The 17,243-nt window shown below is 40.2% G+C and overlaps 1 protein-coding gene across 1 annotated transcript in view; it reads left to right on the top strand.

Annotated features, from left to right (window-relative positions):
- Positions 1-4,355, top strand: part of ENPP3 (ectonucleotide pyrophosphatase/phosphodiesterase 3) — a 47,023-nt gene extending 42,668 nt beyond the window's left edge. Inside the window, exons 24-25 of the mRNA XM_063329588.1 lie at positions 1,064-1,220; positions 2,753-4,355. Coding sequence (XP_063185658.1) covers positions 1,064-1,220; positions 2,753-2,926 — 331 coding nt within the window. The 3' untranslated portion in view covers positions 2,927-4,355. The remainder of the gene's footprint in view (positions 1-1,063; positions 1,221-2,752) is intronic.
- The last annotated feature ends 12,888 nt before the right edge of the window (positions 4,356-17,243 follow it).

Below are 17,243 nucleotides of genomic sequence, written 5' to 3'. Positions count from 1 at the left end.
TGTTTGTAGAAACAGGAGTAAGAGAAGACTTACATAAAAAAAAAAATCTATAAAAGAGAAATATAAAAGGTAAAGACCAATTATTTATGTTAGTGAATGAGGACAGCAGGAGGAAAAAACAGGATAAGAACAAACAACTTAGACTGTTCCAAATACGGGGGAAATTCCTTGTGACAGTAAAAACACTTTAGTAGAAAAGTGCTGGGAAATCTGCACAGCTGAATTTGTCACTGGAGATGTTTTATTCAAGGCTAGACTTAATACCACATCTGTCAAAACTGGTTTGAGAATGGGAAAATCAGCTCTGCCACGAAGTAGGAGGGTGGAAGGGAGGAGAGACTAGAACTTCCTTCCAAGCAGAATGCTGTAATAGCCAGTCGACCACATAATGTTGTCTACAGTTTGGAATAAGCATGTTTTATTCAGCACGGTTAGTCATTCATAGGAACCCGTATAACGATTTCAGTGATGGTGTTTGGTTGAATACTGAAGATGTACAGCGAATTTGGGAAGCATTCAGCTCCTTGAAAGTTTATACACAAAAGTGACGAGGTTCACAGAATAGCCAAAAAAGGGAGGCGAAGACATTTTGAATCAGGTATCCTAAACTGGTTTCTATAGCACATAGCCACAAGTCATCATTCTGGCATTTCTTGCTGTCAAGGAACCTGAGGCTAATTTTCTCGTCACTCTTCTCCAGTTCAGTTTCATGTGGTTGAAATTCTTAATGTAATGAAGGGCAAACACGATGCTCTATCCTGCCTCCTTAAGATGTAAAGATCTCTGGCTTTGGAAAAATAGAATGTTGACCATGTAAGCAATCCTACTGGTTTCAGTGGTACCGCTTGTGCAAAAGGACTAATCCATGTGTGTTTGGCTGTTCATGAAACAGATAGTGAGGCTGCCTATCCCATCAGGTATTTATTTCAATTATAAAATAAATAAAAGTCATATAGTAGTGGAAGATCTATGCTGAGATCAATTCTATAAATTACTAATGGCATCAGTGTTTTTAATACGTGATATCCAGATAAATCCCTTATCCCTTATGTTTGTTTTGTAGGCATGTAAACAATACAGAAATCCCTGTCCCAACCCATTACTTTGTGGTTCTGACTAGCTGCAAGAACAAGTCCTATACTCCACTGAACTGTTCAGGCTCCTTGGATGCTTTGTCTTTTATCATTCCTCATCGACCTGACAACACTGAAAGCTGTGCTGTAAGTATAGTTCTATGCTCCTGTGTGCCAGTGAGCTTTGTGAACTGATTCCCAGTGGGATCCAGTCATCTGGAGAATCTTTAGAAGTCTAAGTGTTTAATTAATTTGTTCTCCATGAGCTGAGAGTGAGTTGAGAGCTAAAGTGATGACTAGAAGAGGAAGAAGCTCCAGGAGAGGTAGTTGGAAACTAATGAACTGTTATGAAGCAAGGAAGAAGAAGAAAGGAGGGTTTGATAGGAGGACTTGGAAATGCTGTCACCTGAGAAGAGCTGAGAACAGCAGCACAGCCAACAGGGTGATGAGATAGCTTTATGGAAGACCGCAGCATAAACTTACTCCAGAGGTATCAGAGGACTTTGAGTGTACTCCCTTCAGTGTAGCTAGCATTCCTTCAATCCTTTGTTCCACCTTTATCAAAATTAGGCAGTAGGCATTTAGGTAGATAGTCCCACAGTTGAAATTCATACTTGAGTGAAATAAAATCTATGCTTACCACTAAGAGTGTAAATCTCATGTTTTGTAGCAAGCAAAATAAGTTAGCTGAGTGTAATACGTATCATTAAGCCAGCTGAGTGTTCCATAAATTCCGGGATGCAGAAGGTTCCTTTGCTCAATGTGTGTATCAGAGTCTCCCCACAGAGAAGTATAGCGGCACAGACTTGAACTGGCCCTCAAAGCAATACAATTTTGTTTATTTAGTTTATTTATAACTTTGAACTCATAACTCCAGGCAGGTGCAAGCTTGCACTGCTTAGAAACAACTTGGGTGTCTCCACTTTTGTGGTGTGGATAATCCACAACTGCCCAGTCATCTTTTTGGTTCTTGAGAGTTGACTAACTCTCTAATAAACAAAATAAACAATTTGATTGAATTATTCTCTATACTTCAGAAACTAACATCTATTATTTCTAAAGTTTAGCAACAGCCCCCAAATATCATTGTATTTTATATTTATTGTGCCTTGCAGTGACATAAATTTAGTGAACAATTTGTGTCAGAATCAGATATTGGAAACCGAAAAGGAAATTACCATCTGTTTGCAAAACAACTTTGTAGTAAAAGAAGTGAGCAATAACATTTTTGATTGATTACTGCTTAGTTGTTTTTGCTATCTAGCAATTATTATTGCTGTCCGACAATCAAGACTGAGCTGCTGCAAGGACTTTGTTCAGGTTGTCAGGTGGCTGTTGTTTGGCTAGCCTGAGCCCTGCAGCTAATTTATACTGTAACTAAAACTATCCTTACTTGTGTGTTTAAAATATGACTCAACTGTTCTTTGTAGTTAAAAGTCATACTTGCCATTTCAGCATAATTTTGAAGGTTGGAAGAGGGGACATCCATTTGATTCTGTTTAAATGAGATCCCTAAATGCAAGGCTGCACAGATGTCTAGGAAAACCTGAAAGAAGTTTTACCAACTGGAGGCCTTTAGTGTGTCAAACCAGTTCAAACACTGGTTATTGTCTAACACCACCACCAAACAACAGAGTGCCTTTTATGCATTTGAACATTGTTCTTGTTTATTTTGGCAGGAAAATAAGTCACCTTCTGAATGGGTTGAAGAAAGAGTTCAGGCTCATTCTGCACGTGTTCGGGATGTGGAGCTGCTAACTGGGCTTGACTTTTACCAAGAAAGAGCGGAACCCATCTCTGAGATCCTACAGCTAAAGACATTTTTGCCAATATTTGAGACTGAAATTAACTGAGTATCTGTTAAAAAAGTGTCAGTGCTTGGAAGAATGCAAATTTAAGTGATTTAACTTTTTTCCTTGCTAAAGTATGTAAGAAACATGACTACAGCTCTTCTGTGGGAAAACACAATTAGAGGAGCTAATTTCTTTTTGCAAATTCATGTTCTTCAGTCAAGTATTTTGTGCCAACAGAATAAAAATTACCTAAAGCAATTTAAATCATCATTGCTGAGCAAATCTTTCAAAACAGAGAATATTTTATCAGTACTGGTTCGAAAAAAATATCTGCAAAAGGAATGTGTTTCATAGTAGAGAAACCCCAGAATTGCAAACTGCATGGAAAATATTTCTATAATAGAGCTGGAAAATACAACAGTTTGAGAGGAGTGTAGGTGGTTTTTCCCTTGTGTTTATCAGAGAGGTTATGGTTACCTAATACTAGTATGTCCTGAAATGTTCTGAATTTCTCTTTCTCACCTATTAATTCAAATGGAAACTGCTATATATTTAGAAAACATATTCAGACTTCCAAAAAGTTTGTCTATAATGGAAGTGTCTTCTATGATTATTGCCTGTGTTTTCCACTTGGGTTAATTCATTACGCTAGTAACAAGTGAAGTGAAGTCAGAGTAAATGAGCTATATTCTGTAGCCTTCAGAAGTCTTCAAGCATTCTCAACATGAAGAGGTAAAAAAAAATGCTCTAGCTGGAGGGATGTTGTCTGGATATTTACCTGTATTTGCAACGATTTCCAAGTGCCTGACAATACCTAAATGTTTGTGTCTATTTTAAAACAGCTAAACCTGGGATTAGAGCACAAAATTGGTGGTGACATCTGAAAAATAGTCAGTGTGCCTTTCCATAGTGACTTTATACACAGAGACTCTTTACCTCATACTGTGCTGGGACAAGCAGTGGAAATTCCCGGATTCTGCTATTACAGAAATGTCACGCGTTAACTGAGTGTTGAGCTGACGTTCTCCACTGAAAATGCTGCTAAGCGCAGGTATGAATAACAGCAGGCAATTGACCATTTGTCAGATTTATAGGGACAGTGGAGGAGTTTTAAAGAAACATGTCAAAAATTATTTCAATCTGCAACGAGTTGTGGACTGAAGGAGATATGTCTATGTGAAAAAGGAAGCTTTAAAAGCCTGTAAAAAACCCAAACCCAAACCACCACGGGCCATTTTTTCTCCACATCTCAGATGATCAGTGTACGCGCATACACTCCAAACATAGCTTAGCACTATATATCTTACATCAAGATATGGGACCAAGCTGAATGTCAAGATTTGTATCTTTGGTTAAACCATTACTCCTTGAACATGGAATTGTATTTGACCCTGCAACACTGTGGCATCTAAGTTTGTCCATCGAAATTGGAGATTTCTGCTAAACTGCCTCAATTAAGAATACAGTTGATTTTTCACTGCATAGTAAATCATACCCTAACTCTAGTGAATGAATCTACATAAAACATACTAATTCAGGCATGTAAATTAACTACTCTAGAATCATAAAAATAATTTCAGAGATTAGAAGGAACAAACAGTTTCTGAAGAGTATAATATCTGGTTTGTCTACATTAGAAATTTAAAGTAGAACTAGCTTGATTGATGTGATGTTGTTGTGACTTGATATATTTAAATTTTAATTAACCCCTGTATCACCAACCACGGCAGCAATACAAGCTTCGGGCCAATACTCAAATTCAATTACGAAAGCAGATTTCTGGTGTGGATATGCCTTTGTGAACAGTTGCACTTGTGTTTGAATTATGTGTATCTCTTGGTACGTGCATGATGAAATAACGTCTTTGAAATTTGCCCAGACTTCTGAAAATTAATTTCATCCATGCTCTCACACATGACAGGTACTGGACTTAAGTAGCTGCAAAATTAATTCGCTGTCCGCCTTCAGAAGGTTCTTTAATATTCTTCTTTATCAAAATGTCTAGTGTCCCCCCCGCAAAAGCACCAACCCTGCTGATAAAAGTTGGCCCCTTCTGCACGAAGATCCCTGCCTATCAGGCTGACAAAACCTGTATTTCTCATTCAGTAGTTGTATAGCATCTAACATGAGAGGATCTTCATCATGTATTTGAGTTTTACACAAACTATTGTGGTAATGGAGTCTGAAGTTGCAGTTACTCTAAGAAAGCAAATATGAAAGTGGTTCTGCTATAGTCATGTTTATTTCCCCTACTATTTATTCAGCTGTGATAATATATCTAGCATTCAAAAGTGTAGTGGGTCATTTACAGATAAAATTATGGAGATTGCATAGGAATATCTAAGTGAAAATCTTCTGCGAGTAAAGGACTTGTTTCTTAGCCCTTTATTCTTCCCTTGCCACTGGTGCCTGAGTACTCTCTTCACGTTGCAGAGTCTCCAGCTTTCTCAGTGCCAATTCTCTCTGCAGTACCCTGTGACATAAACTCTGCTATAAACTGCTTCTGGCAGCGCTGTGTTCCCTCTCCTTCTCCCCAGAGGCTGTAATGTCCATCTGTTAGTTGATCTGGTGGTTTCAGAGCCCTCCTTAAACCTGTTGCATTTTTGTTACATACAGGAACAAGCGTGGGAAGTTTTCTTTCTCCCATCACTACTAAGTTCAACCAGGGAGCCTAGTCATCGACCGCTTTAGAACGCGTCTGGATTTCTGACTTATTTATTTGCTGGAAAACTGTGGGCTAAGTTTTCTTGCTTTCCCTTCCCCAGTTACACGAGCCGGTGCCTGCGTTGGACATTGGGAGAACTAGTACCGAAGTTGATGAAAGGATGATTAGGGGGCAGATTTGGCTCTGTGTACCACCCTTGTATCACATAATTAAAGCCACACGTGGGAGGAAGTGCAGCGCACAAACCCTGGCAATTTATGTAAGGGAAATGCATTAGGGCTTCAGTTTTAACAGAACTTTTAACAGGTTCATAGGCTTGCACAGGCATTTTTGCTTAAATTTGAAAATAGATTTATCCATTTATAGAAATAATAATAAAAAAATCTTGGCTGGTTCATAGAAAACACTCAATACTATGTACATATGGTTGCACTACCAGCAGAGATATAGCCTGAAACTTATGCGGTTCCCTAAGACATTTGTACAGATCTTTTCCTTTTTGAAATAGAGTAACTTCTGCAATTTGCGTGGAGATGGAAATGAACAGCTGCCTCAAAGAGAATTAGTGTGCCACCAAAGCTACAAAATACAGCACAGTCATTCCAAGAATCTAAAAAATTTATTTTATTCAAATACCATTGGCCTGGAACATTTCAGCCACTTACATTTCAAGACTCTCAACTGATTGTCCTGGTTTGCATTTCAAAAGCAAAGAATACTTCTTTTTCATTAAAGTTATCAAATATACGAAAGTTCTGGTATGTAGAGGAGAGTAAGAGGGGAATAAATTCTATCTTGCAGTTCAAAGCCAGTGAAAATGTATGTGACATTGGAAGAAGTCTACCTGGGACACGTTCCTTACTATAGAAAAGTAGGATAAAAGAACAGTTGACTGAATGCATAAAATTTATTATTATTTTTTTTACTCAGAAATGCTGAGAATTTCAGAAGCTAAAATAAAGAAACAGTAAAAGTAACAATAAATAGACAATAACACATAGGAAAACCAGCATATGGCAAATATTTAGTTTTAAAACATACTCCTCCTTTGATAACCACTCTTCTTTGTCCTGAGAACTAAGAAATAATGCTGTTTCTGAAGGTTTCACACTTCCCTTATTTCCTAGTGGATGTGGATGTACCTTCCCCTAAATGTCAAGCCCTTGGTTTCTGTGTGTTTTAGCCAGTTTTGGGACCCCTGAGCATGAAGCTGGAGCAGAATAGGTGTAAATCAATCTGCTGACTGTAAAAGCAGATGTTGCTGAACTCCAGCTCTCACGGCCACATTCTGTGTGAGAATTAAAAATGTAAATTCTGTAAAATGTGATTTTCTATAGACCACTATTGAAGCTGAGAAACTGAGCACTCCTGTAGCCGTTGAAAATCTGAACTTGGGAAGATCTGGCCGTTTCCTTCTCTTATGCTTGGGTTTTGGTGTTTGGGTTTGGTTTTTTTTTTTTTGAGTTTTAGAGTATTAGAACCAAACCTGTAAGCAAATACAGAAATTTGGCACTTCCCATAGCTAGTCTTGTCTCTGTAGCAAGGCAGAGTAGTAACAAAAGAGAGCAGGCAAGGGAAACACAGCCTGCCCTGCTCCAGAAAATCCTACAGCCAGGGCAAGGAAAAGCTCAACTGACTTTTTTTTTTAGCAAGTACTGCTGTTTCCCTAACACCACGCCCTGGCTTTGCGGGACAGTCACCATATAAAACAAACTTCTTTTCTGGGCTTAATATTTATTATAGGCACCGCTGGCTTTTTGTCAGTACCTCAGTGAAGGCTACCTTCAAAGCTGAGTGCAGACATTTAAACGGCACAGAATACCCTTGACTCCTACCTTGGACATTCTTCCTTACGGAAAATAGTATTAATGGATCTAGAAAGGGCTGTTTTTTCAAATTACCTCCCACACTGGTCCTGCAATGTTTCTACATAGGATGATGGGATTTTTCATATGCAAAATGTGCAATTGTGTTTATAAGTACAGATTTTTTTCTACCCTAACAGTGCTGTTTCTGTGCAGTGCAGGGAGTTCCTGCCCCTGGGTGAAGAGCTGTCAATTCGGAAGCAGCAGATGACAAATCTGTCATGCCTCTGGGCCCAATGTCTTGGCAGAAGTGGAGGTTCAGAAGTGTCTTCTTAATCCAGCAGCACTTCCCTGTGCCATCACATTTCCTGTGGGGAGGGGTAAGGGAAGACTTCTGGAATGACTTTCCTTCCTACTGTCTGGAAGGAGCAGGAAATGTGAATCCTTCCCTGTTCCTGGAGCAGGAACCAAAGAACAGGAGCGTCCTCAGGAGGATGAAAAGTGGTGAGTGGAATGTGATTTCGTGTCAGCTAGGGTCAGGGCTTAGGACAGCTTTGGATCAACCAGACATGAAGCAGGAGTCGTCTTTTGCCAAGGACCCAAATTACTTATGAATGTGTATTAAGGAGACCTGGCAACCGATGAGGCACATAAACCGCTGCCCAGGGAGCTCAGCCACAGCTTGCTTTGCCTGTAATGGTTGGAAGTTAGAAGGAGAGCAAGCGCTTCCCAAGACTGGCTGCAAGGAAGAGCAGATCTCTGGGTCTTACTCCATGTGAGAGAAACATGGCTAGGGAGAAGAGGACTCTGGTTTTCCAGAGGCTCTCTGAGGAAAGGCAAACTTGCGGAGTTCTGTTTGCTGTCTAGCTCGCCTCTTATCACTGAGTCAGATTGCTGCCTAACGGATGGAACTACTCACCAAAGGCATGTGCGGTTTTGCACAAGATTAGGGACTGCAGAGTGGTGTTACAAGCTAAGAGGCAGCGTGATCTCATCTGGGCACAGTCCTCCCTTTCTACCAAAGAAGAGGCTCAACTAATCTGACATTTGGCAGTAAGGAAGCCATTTCTCTGGCTGGTTGTACCTCAACAACAGATGTTGTTCACAGTTACAATGACAGCAGGAGACGATTTAGAAACCACACTCTTAAGGAGAGCCATGGCTGGACAAGTGAATTTTGACCACATTGTGACTTCAGTGAGATCAACAGTTCACAAACAGAAATGCCAACAATACCAACTCCAGCTGTGCTTGCAAGGCATACAAAAAAGGCAACTGAGGGCTTTTTAATCATTTGCATGACTGCAGTGCCGTGTAGCTGAAAGAGAAATGAGCTATTGGTTAGGCTCCACACTTTGACAGGGGCATGATGAGCTAAAGTTAAGTTCTTTCATTTCCTTAAAAACAAAACCCCCAGGTGTTTTGTTTTTTTTTTTTAATCTAATTTCGCTCTTTAGCAACCTGTATTCTTCTAAGCAGGCTGCAGGCAGCATATACACAGTAATTCAGGAGGATCTCTAAGTGCCTACAAGGACCACTCACAAGGTAGGTGAAAGAAGAACCTGGAAAGACCTGTAACTTGAAGGCTAGTCTAGATGCATTTTCTAGATCACTGCAAATATAGTGGATCTTAATACAGCAAAGAGTTTTTTTCTTATGTTTAAGTTGAATTTCCTGTGTTTCATTTGTGCCCATTGCCTCTCATCCTGTCACTGGGCACCACTGAAAAGAGCTTGGTTCCATCCTCTTTGCACCCTCCCTTCAGGTATTTATACACACTGATAAGGTCCCCCTGAGGCCTCTCTTCATCAGGCTGAACAGTCCCAGCTCTCTCAGCCTTTCCTTGTAGAACAGCTGCTCCAGTCCCTTAATCACTGTAGTAGCCCTTTGCTGGACTTTCGCTGGTAGATCTATGTCTTTCATGTACCGAGGAGACCTGAACTGGACCCAGAACTCCAGGTGTGGCATCACCAGTGCTGAGTAGAGGGGAAGGATCACCTCGCTTGACCTGCTGGCAACACTATTGCTAATGCAGCCCAGGATACCATTGGCCTTCTTTGTCACAAGGGCACATTGCTGGCTTGTGTTCAACATGGTGTCCACCAGGACCCCCGGATCCTTTTCTGCCATGCTGTTTTCCAGCTGGGTAGTCCCCAGCATATGCTGGTGAATGGAATTGGTCCTCTCCAGGTGCAGGACTTTGCACTTCACCTAGTTGAATTTCATGAAGTTCCTGTCAGCCCATTTCTCCAACCTGTTGAGGTTCCTCTGGATGGCAGCGCAACCCACTTCACAGTTTTGTGTCATCATCAAACTTGGTGAGGGTACACTGTGCCCCATCATCCAGTTGATTAATAAAGAAGTTGACACCATTGGACCCAGTATAGACCGCTAGTGACTACTCAGCAACGGGAATGTCTCCAAGGTTGCAAGGCTAATCATTGTGCTTTTTCAGGAATGCTTTTTGAAGCCAGTGGTTTTATTTATTGTTATGAAATTTTCTTAGTGGCAGGGTAGAAGCCTCTTATTCTGTAGGCAGGATAAAAGAGCTTTCTCAAAGTCCTGCATTTCAGGTATGCCAGACTTTTTTGTATGAGCAGCCTAACACTCATCAGCACAGACAGAAGCTCTATCAGTCAGCTGTAAATATAAAACACTTGATTTGATAAACCAAAAAAACTTTTCATAATAAATATGGGAACTAACAATCCTTGTATCCTTCTCTTATTATTGTATTCATGACATGCCAAAGAATGTATCTCTCAAATCTCAGGAGTAACCAGCTCTCCAGGGGAAGAAAGAGGACTGATGGGGAACAGCTGACAAAATGCATTTTGGAAAGGAATGCTGCTTTTGCTTTGCAGGCAAGTCAGTGAATGTAATTTCCATCTATTCAGCTGTTCTAGTTTGGATTCTTATTTTCTCTTTCCCATTGCGATTCATTTTCAGGAGAAAAGATGATAGATGTGTAGCTAACTACCAAAATTACAGCTGTGAATACCATTTCTATCATCTCTAGAACATTTGAAGGATATTCCCACCAGCCAAGAATGCAAAATGTGCTTCAGAAATGATAGCTTGGTTTAATTTCTCCTTATGAATTTCTCCCCCATTTTAGGCAAAATGATGCCTTCTCTGTGTCTGGGAGCACATTTTCATGCAGCAGCAAATTCCAAAGAGATTAGTTTGCAGCCCTCCTTTCCAGTCTTCCTTAAGGGGCATTGTCCACATCTTTTCATCTCAGCAATTTATATTCTTCGAAAGTTTTTGTTCAGATTACAGATGCTGTGTATCTCCCTAGCACTGTTAAGCATTTCATATCAGTCTTCAGTTACAAGGAGGAAGAAGAGCAGAAAAAAAGCACTGTCTGAATGCAGAAAAAACCCTAGAATATTCAAGTTTTTGTTCCTTGGCATTTTGAAAAGCTTAACTGCAGACCCATGGGAAAGGTGAGTTCAAACTGTTGCTTACTCTAATTCTTTCCACTGAATGAGAAAACTTGCCTCATTTCCTTTCATCCGTTATGATTTAGATCACATTTTATGTGGTATGTGACTTAATCTTATAAGTAGTACATAATTTTGGAAACAGTTTAGCTGCATAGACTTAGGAAAGGCACTCGATATGATCTCATATTTGTTTTAGTAGGTTTTTATTTATGAAAATTGCCAACAACTTTCAGGCTCTGTTCAGCATATCAGACATGCTTCTGGGGGTTTGGCAGCAAATAATTCCCTATAATCCTGGTTCCTAAAGGCACAGCCAGATGGAGTGACAGCAAACGGGACGCTGTCTGGTGGGAAAGCAGAGGAATGAGAAGAGAGAAGGAGACAGCAGTGAGGCATGTTTCAAAAAGGACTGGTAACATTTCCCATTTCCCTAGGAGACTGTGGGCTGTGGAGGGCACAAGGACCAGCCAGTGACCCCTCTGTGTAGTTGACATTGGGTATAAGAAGCAACCACATCAGTTTCTATTTTTTGTGCACTGTGTCGCTGGCTGTATCTGCTCTCCAGCATCTTCCTTTTCCCATGGTTCCTGTTTATCATTTCTCTTACTCTAAAGTGTGTCTTTTCCTCTTCCCAGCCCCAGTCATGTTTCTTCCGAGCACCTGCAGCTCAATGTGATCTTTAGCTTCTCCAGCTGTTGCCACATGCAATGAAAGGAGTCCAACTTGGCCCTTAGCATTTGGCCCAACTGATGACGTGCCAACCATACTCCCTAAACAGTTAATCTGGAATAAAACCAGTATGCAAACTAGTTCCCTGCTCAGTCTTTGGGACTGTGATCATGGCCACCTGTGTTTTCTCAGAACAGAAATTGTGCTGCTTCTGCAACTTAGGACTTTCATAAAGCTTACTGTAAAAGTGATAAATCTAGTCATTAAAATCACACGGCTTCTGCCAAAAGAATAGGATGAGATATGAGAAATGCAGAAATAAGCTTTTTCAATAACAAAAGACTTCAACATTTTATGATATCACGTATGTCATTTTAGCTGTTCTCTGAGGTACTGATTTCATTTAATGTACTGGTGTAAAGACCCTTAGACAGAAAATTTCTGTGGGTCTGAATGACTTGTGGATGAGAACTTCTAAGCAAACATCATTGTATGAGAAATTCTGTAAAACTGTATGGGTTACAGAAGTGTATATAGTCTTTCCTTCAGTGTCTTCCTCACATGCAAAATGTTTAAGAGAAATAATCCAGCAGAAATGTTGTCTGTGGTACTACCAAATATTCTAGTTATTAAAAGCTGCCAAAGGTTTAAAGACGTGCATAAAAGCGATGTGAAAGCTTTCTAGAAATAGAAATAAAAAAGTGATAAAAGACTTTTGTATCTCGCACAAAACCAAGCAGTTTATATTTCAAAGTAGCGGGCAGAAATTGATACCTGCTGTTAATGCAGTTATGGAGAGCTCCCTCTTTTCCAGTCACGAACAACCTAAAACAACCATGGACAGATTGCAGTAATACTGCTTGACAAATTTGCTGATCGATTGCTGTAAAAAATAGGTCTTGGTAAAACACAGTTGATGAATAACATAAACTCAAAAGGGAAGTTGTCTAACTGATTTCTGGAATATCTCAGGAACTTTATGAAATCCGCTGTAAGAAAGATTATAGTTCATAGGAGCTGAGTTTCTATTTTCAATTTTATGGTTCTATACTGTGATTAACGCAGAATAACTGCAGAGAAAAATAGCACTGACAAACTTTGTATGTTCTGGCTAAAGCTTCTGCTTTATGAATCACTGAATCCACAGTCATCTTCTTGTCCAACAGAGCTGCACAACATTCTGGACAGCTATAGCATGGGATAATGATATACGGGACATGACACACCAGCGTGTTGGTTTTGCTCAGGCATTTTCCTGTGTGACATCTTGGATTGTTTACTGAGGTTTGAGGTTAAACTGAAGAAAACAATGATTTCTTCCTTGTTTCTGATGATCCATCTGCTTTTTGCATACTCAGTGTCATTTGTGAACTGCTGTCAACTTCTACATATCACCTTGATTATAAGTGAGGTGTTCCATGTGTATCGGTGTTTATATAGCCACGTGAGCTTGGCTGGACTGAGTGACAACTGCAGTGATGCCCTAATGACCAAGTAGAGGAGAGGAAACAAAGAATTGTGCAATTTCTTCTTTAGATATTAATTCTGAGTGGTTTCACATTTAACTACTTACAGGTTTGGCCAGCTCAGACTAGATGGCACAAGGATTGTGTTGTAGACCTGGAATGACCATCAGTGGCAGTGAAACTTCCAGGAAAGCGGTCTTAGTCATCCTGAAGCCTGTACAAATTTCACCCAGAGCTGCAGCAGTCTCTTACCTAACCAAAATCTTCCTTCAAAGCAAAAAAGGGTTTGACTGTCACTGGTGGCACCTCCTCGGCTTGGATTGCTAATTGTCAGCAGCTAAGCAGCTTGTCAAATAGTTGTCCAGATGGTCTCCAGAGGTAGTTGTTACAGGTAAAGACAGAGTAGAGCTGATGTAAGGCTGAGTAATGCCCACTGACAATACATTTTTATTGCTGTTCAGTATGTGAAGGGGGCTTCAAACTATAAGGGAACATTGTAATTCCAGTTACTGAAGAGGTAATTTCAATTTGGAGTGGGAGCAAAGGAAGGCTTCTGCTATGATATGGAAAATTTAGTCCCTATATTCTTACCAATAATCTCTTCCAAAACAATAAGAAATGTTAAAAGCTTGCCTTGTTTTGCAGAGCAAACTCAGAAGCTGAGAGGAGATAAACCACCCTTCCTAGCTGTATTGCTAGGAGTGATGGTAGTGATGAGCACCAGAGAAAGAAAATAAGAGCTATCTATCTATGGTACAGACCAATGTTGGCACCAAATAATGAGAATGATATATAAATTACCTAGCAGTAGATTCCAGCTGGAAACGGAAGACAGATTTTCACCAGTAAGCTTCTGGAAGAGCTACTCAATGGAAATTGCAAGGGATAAACAAAAATACTTTTAAGAAAGAACTTGGTCAACCTACAAATAAGCCTGAATTACACAGTTACCCATGATAACAGGGAACTGCCTCAGTGACTCAATTGAATCTGTGTTCTTTGCCTCAATGAATAACGATTAAATGAAAGACAAAAAAAGGCATTTTTACTGTAGGTCTGTACAATCAAGGTCTGTTTGATTGAGACAGTGCTCAAGGATATTTAACGGAGTTTAACACCGAAAGTCCTCATGAACTTGAGTCCTTGAGAAACTTACTTGGGTTTACTGCAATTTAAATAGAAAGTATCTCTGTTGCCAGGATTCGTATGAGCACTGCTTGTGCTGCCATTTCAGCAGTCCTAGCTCCCGCTCTGCTTTCACAGCTTGTGAATCATCTTCCTGAGCAGTTGGATAGGAAAACTCTTCCCTACTTGCTTTACTTCCAGCTGTGTTTGTGAGGTTGGGAAGTATGTGTGTGGATAACTGAAGAAAAAGGCAGGGGGGGCCTGGAGGGATCCTTTATTCCAAGGGTGGAGTTGTAATGCAACTCATCAATACCTCCTTCCTATACTGACTTTATTGACTGTTTTGCACAGCATCTGCAAGAGTGTGCAAGAGAGAGCCGCTCTGAAATGTGATGGCAGGAGATGTCATGCTGAGCCAGAAAATGTCTGTACAAAGTGCCTTTGACTGGTTAGGGAAAAAAGGGCATGGACAGAGTTGGTCAGAAAAAGTTTAATAAGACTTAGTTTTTGGGTGTTTTTTTTTTTCTTTGGTATGAATTAGTCAGCTCACTGAAATGAAATAATTTTGCAGAGTCTGAATTTGCTTTCAGTGGTGTCCTAACACAACCTTGTCAGCCAAGCAATTTTCAGAACAAAGTTAGATGCCAACATATCACCTCCATGACTTTTTTGGGGGGCTTCTCCTGAGCTGACAAACAACCCAAACTCATTGAGTCCTGGCTGACAGCCATATGGCTCCACGGGCAGCTGAGCTGACAAAATCTATGGTTGGAGCAGCTTGCAGGCACAAGCTTGATGCTGGATTTTGCACAGCTGGAGTGAGCGTCTTAACAACCAACCTGCTACTTGTTTTGTTGCCTTTCTGTCTGACTGCTCTCCCCATCTGAAAGATGGCTCTGACCTGGTGCAGAGTGTGAGAGTTTCTGAAGTCCTAAAAATTCCCTGAGGACACGAGTTTTTTTCCAGCACAGCATTTCTGCCATGACTTTCCTCTTCAGCACATCCAAAACTCATGCTGTTGTCCTTGCTTTCTTTGCCAAGATCCTATTCCAACTCCTCATATGAAAAAGATGTGAATTTTAGTTGGAACATGTACAGAGACTGGGGCAAGGCAGCCTGGCTAAAGGAGCCCAGACACATGACTGAGAATGTGGTAGTTACTGGATCTGCTCAGAATCTTTCATCGCGGAGAAGCTGCCTTGCAGGTCATTCCCATTTATATCCACTGAGAACGATCATTCAGAAGATGGAGAAGAAATGCAGGAGGCCAAAGGCAATTAAATGTATTAAATTATCTAGATGTGAGAGCTGATAGATTGAGTGATGACTACGTGAGTATCATAATAGCTGCCTCTCTATTTACAGGATGCATCTGTTGATCACCGTTCATCAGTATCATTATTTTGTTAGTGACAGAAGACTACTCAGCTGTTATCCTAGGATGCTGGGCAGTGTAAAGAACTGCCTGTTTTATCATTTGCAGACTTCTAGAGTAGCTAAAAAAAAATAAAAATTTACCTTTCTGTCCATCTTTCAATTATCTAGGGGACACACAATGTATAAAATGAACACCAATGGCTGAGAAATAACCTCAGAAAGAAGATCAGAGGGAAAGTGGTTTACATGCTTGAGCCGAAGCATGGACTAAAACTGATATGCTGGAGCTTTGGATTTTTATGCCATAAAGGGGAAGAATAAGCAGATTTACTGCCTTGTAGCTTTTATAAAAAGGTTATTCCAAATACTTTTCATGTAAGCCTTGCAAGGATTCAGTATTTATGTAGTTCATAGGGTACAATTAATGCTCACTTATCTCTGCTGTTCACATAAAACTTCTAAAAAGATAAATGTCTGGCATGCACTTTGGGACTTTAAGCTCGCACACAGAAAGGAGTATAGTACTATTTTCCTTGCATCCTCAAAACCCATTCCATTAATATCTATATTCCAATAATTAGTTGAGAAGATAAACAATAATAATATTTACCAACATGTGGGTTTTTGTTTGTAAACAAAGTACAGACTGAAAGGAGTACAAAGGCAGTGACACTGCTGGGACTGGCCATTGGTGTTTGGGATTCATCCCACCTTACTATCTGGTGCCAAGTGACTAGTTCTTTTTTGGGACTGGTGGTTGTGGTAAAAGACCAGGTCATGGTGGGAGCCCCAGGTGTTGATCCTGTTTAAGTAGGCCTCCTTATCAGGTCAGTCTTCCTGATCGAGTTGTTGAGTTGGATTTCCTCATGTTAGACAGATGCAAGTCATGGAAAGAGACAGGGTTGGAGCTCCTCTACTATAAATTGTGGCAGTGAAGCGGGCTGTGACAAAAGCCAGAAATATGTCTCTGTGAGGCATCAGTGAAGAAACTATGGCTTGTCTTCATGGAGAAATAGCCTGTGTTGCTTCTGCGGAAAAGCTAATCTGCATTTACTGAATCCTCTTAGGCACTCCCATTGCTAAGAATGCCAAGAAGCGCATGGAGCTATGCCCAAAGTTTTCCTTGTTTCATGATTGTTTGTACATGCTCTGAAAGCCCATGGGGCATGGTGGTTTACTAAGCCAGAAGGATACGGGCAATGACTTCTGACTGTCAATTAAAGCACGCCATTACTTTATCTTAAGGAATTGCTTTTCCTAGCCCTCTCCTCCATGGAGAACAATTCAAAATAAACTCTGGACCTTTTTCTAAATAGGCTACATTGAAAATATTATATGAGACTCAAAATAAAAGAAGGTCTTGTCTAGCTGTTTGATTTGCAGTTCTAACCATGTGTCACAGGGCATCACTATGAGTCAATTTGCTGTCAATGAATGCTATCACGATTATTGACACTAAAAAAGTCTAAAGGGGTAACTAACAAAGAAGTGCCTGAGCACAAATGCTTTGCCACCTTCAAAATGTCAGCTATCACTGCAGTTCAGATGCTTTGTCTGTGAATTATGCTGTAATTCAGAAGGTGAAAGTAAGTACCAGCGTGACTAAGTACAACAACCCTGTGGTGAGTTAACACCCTGAAAGTATTATAGGAAGATACCTTCAAAAGACAAACAATTCTTCAGAAGCTTAAATGGCTAGTTTGAGGCAAACTGATTTACCAATAATTTGTAAACTGTGTAGCCAAAATATCTGGTATGTAGAGCTCTTGGAACTTTCCATGAAAAAGGAACCCCAGACAAAAATAAACATTCACTAAAAAT

The sequence above is a fragment of the Chroicocephalus ridibundus genome, chromosome 3 (assembly GCF_963924245.1).
Source record: "Chroicocephalus ridibundus chromosome 3, bChrRid1.1, whole genome shotgun sequence".
Taxonomy (NCBI): Eukaryota; Metazoa; Chordata; class Aves; order Charadriiformes; family Laridae; genus Chroicocephalus; species Chroicocephalus ridibundus.
Note: the sequence above shows the minus strand (reverse complement) of the source record. Positions and strands in the feature narration are given on the sequence as shown.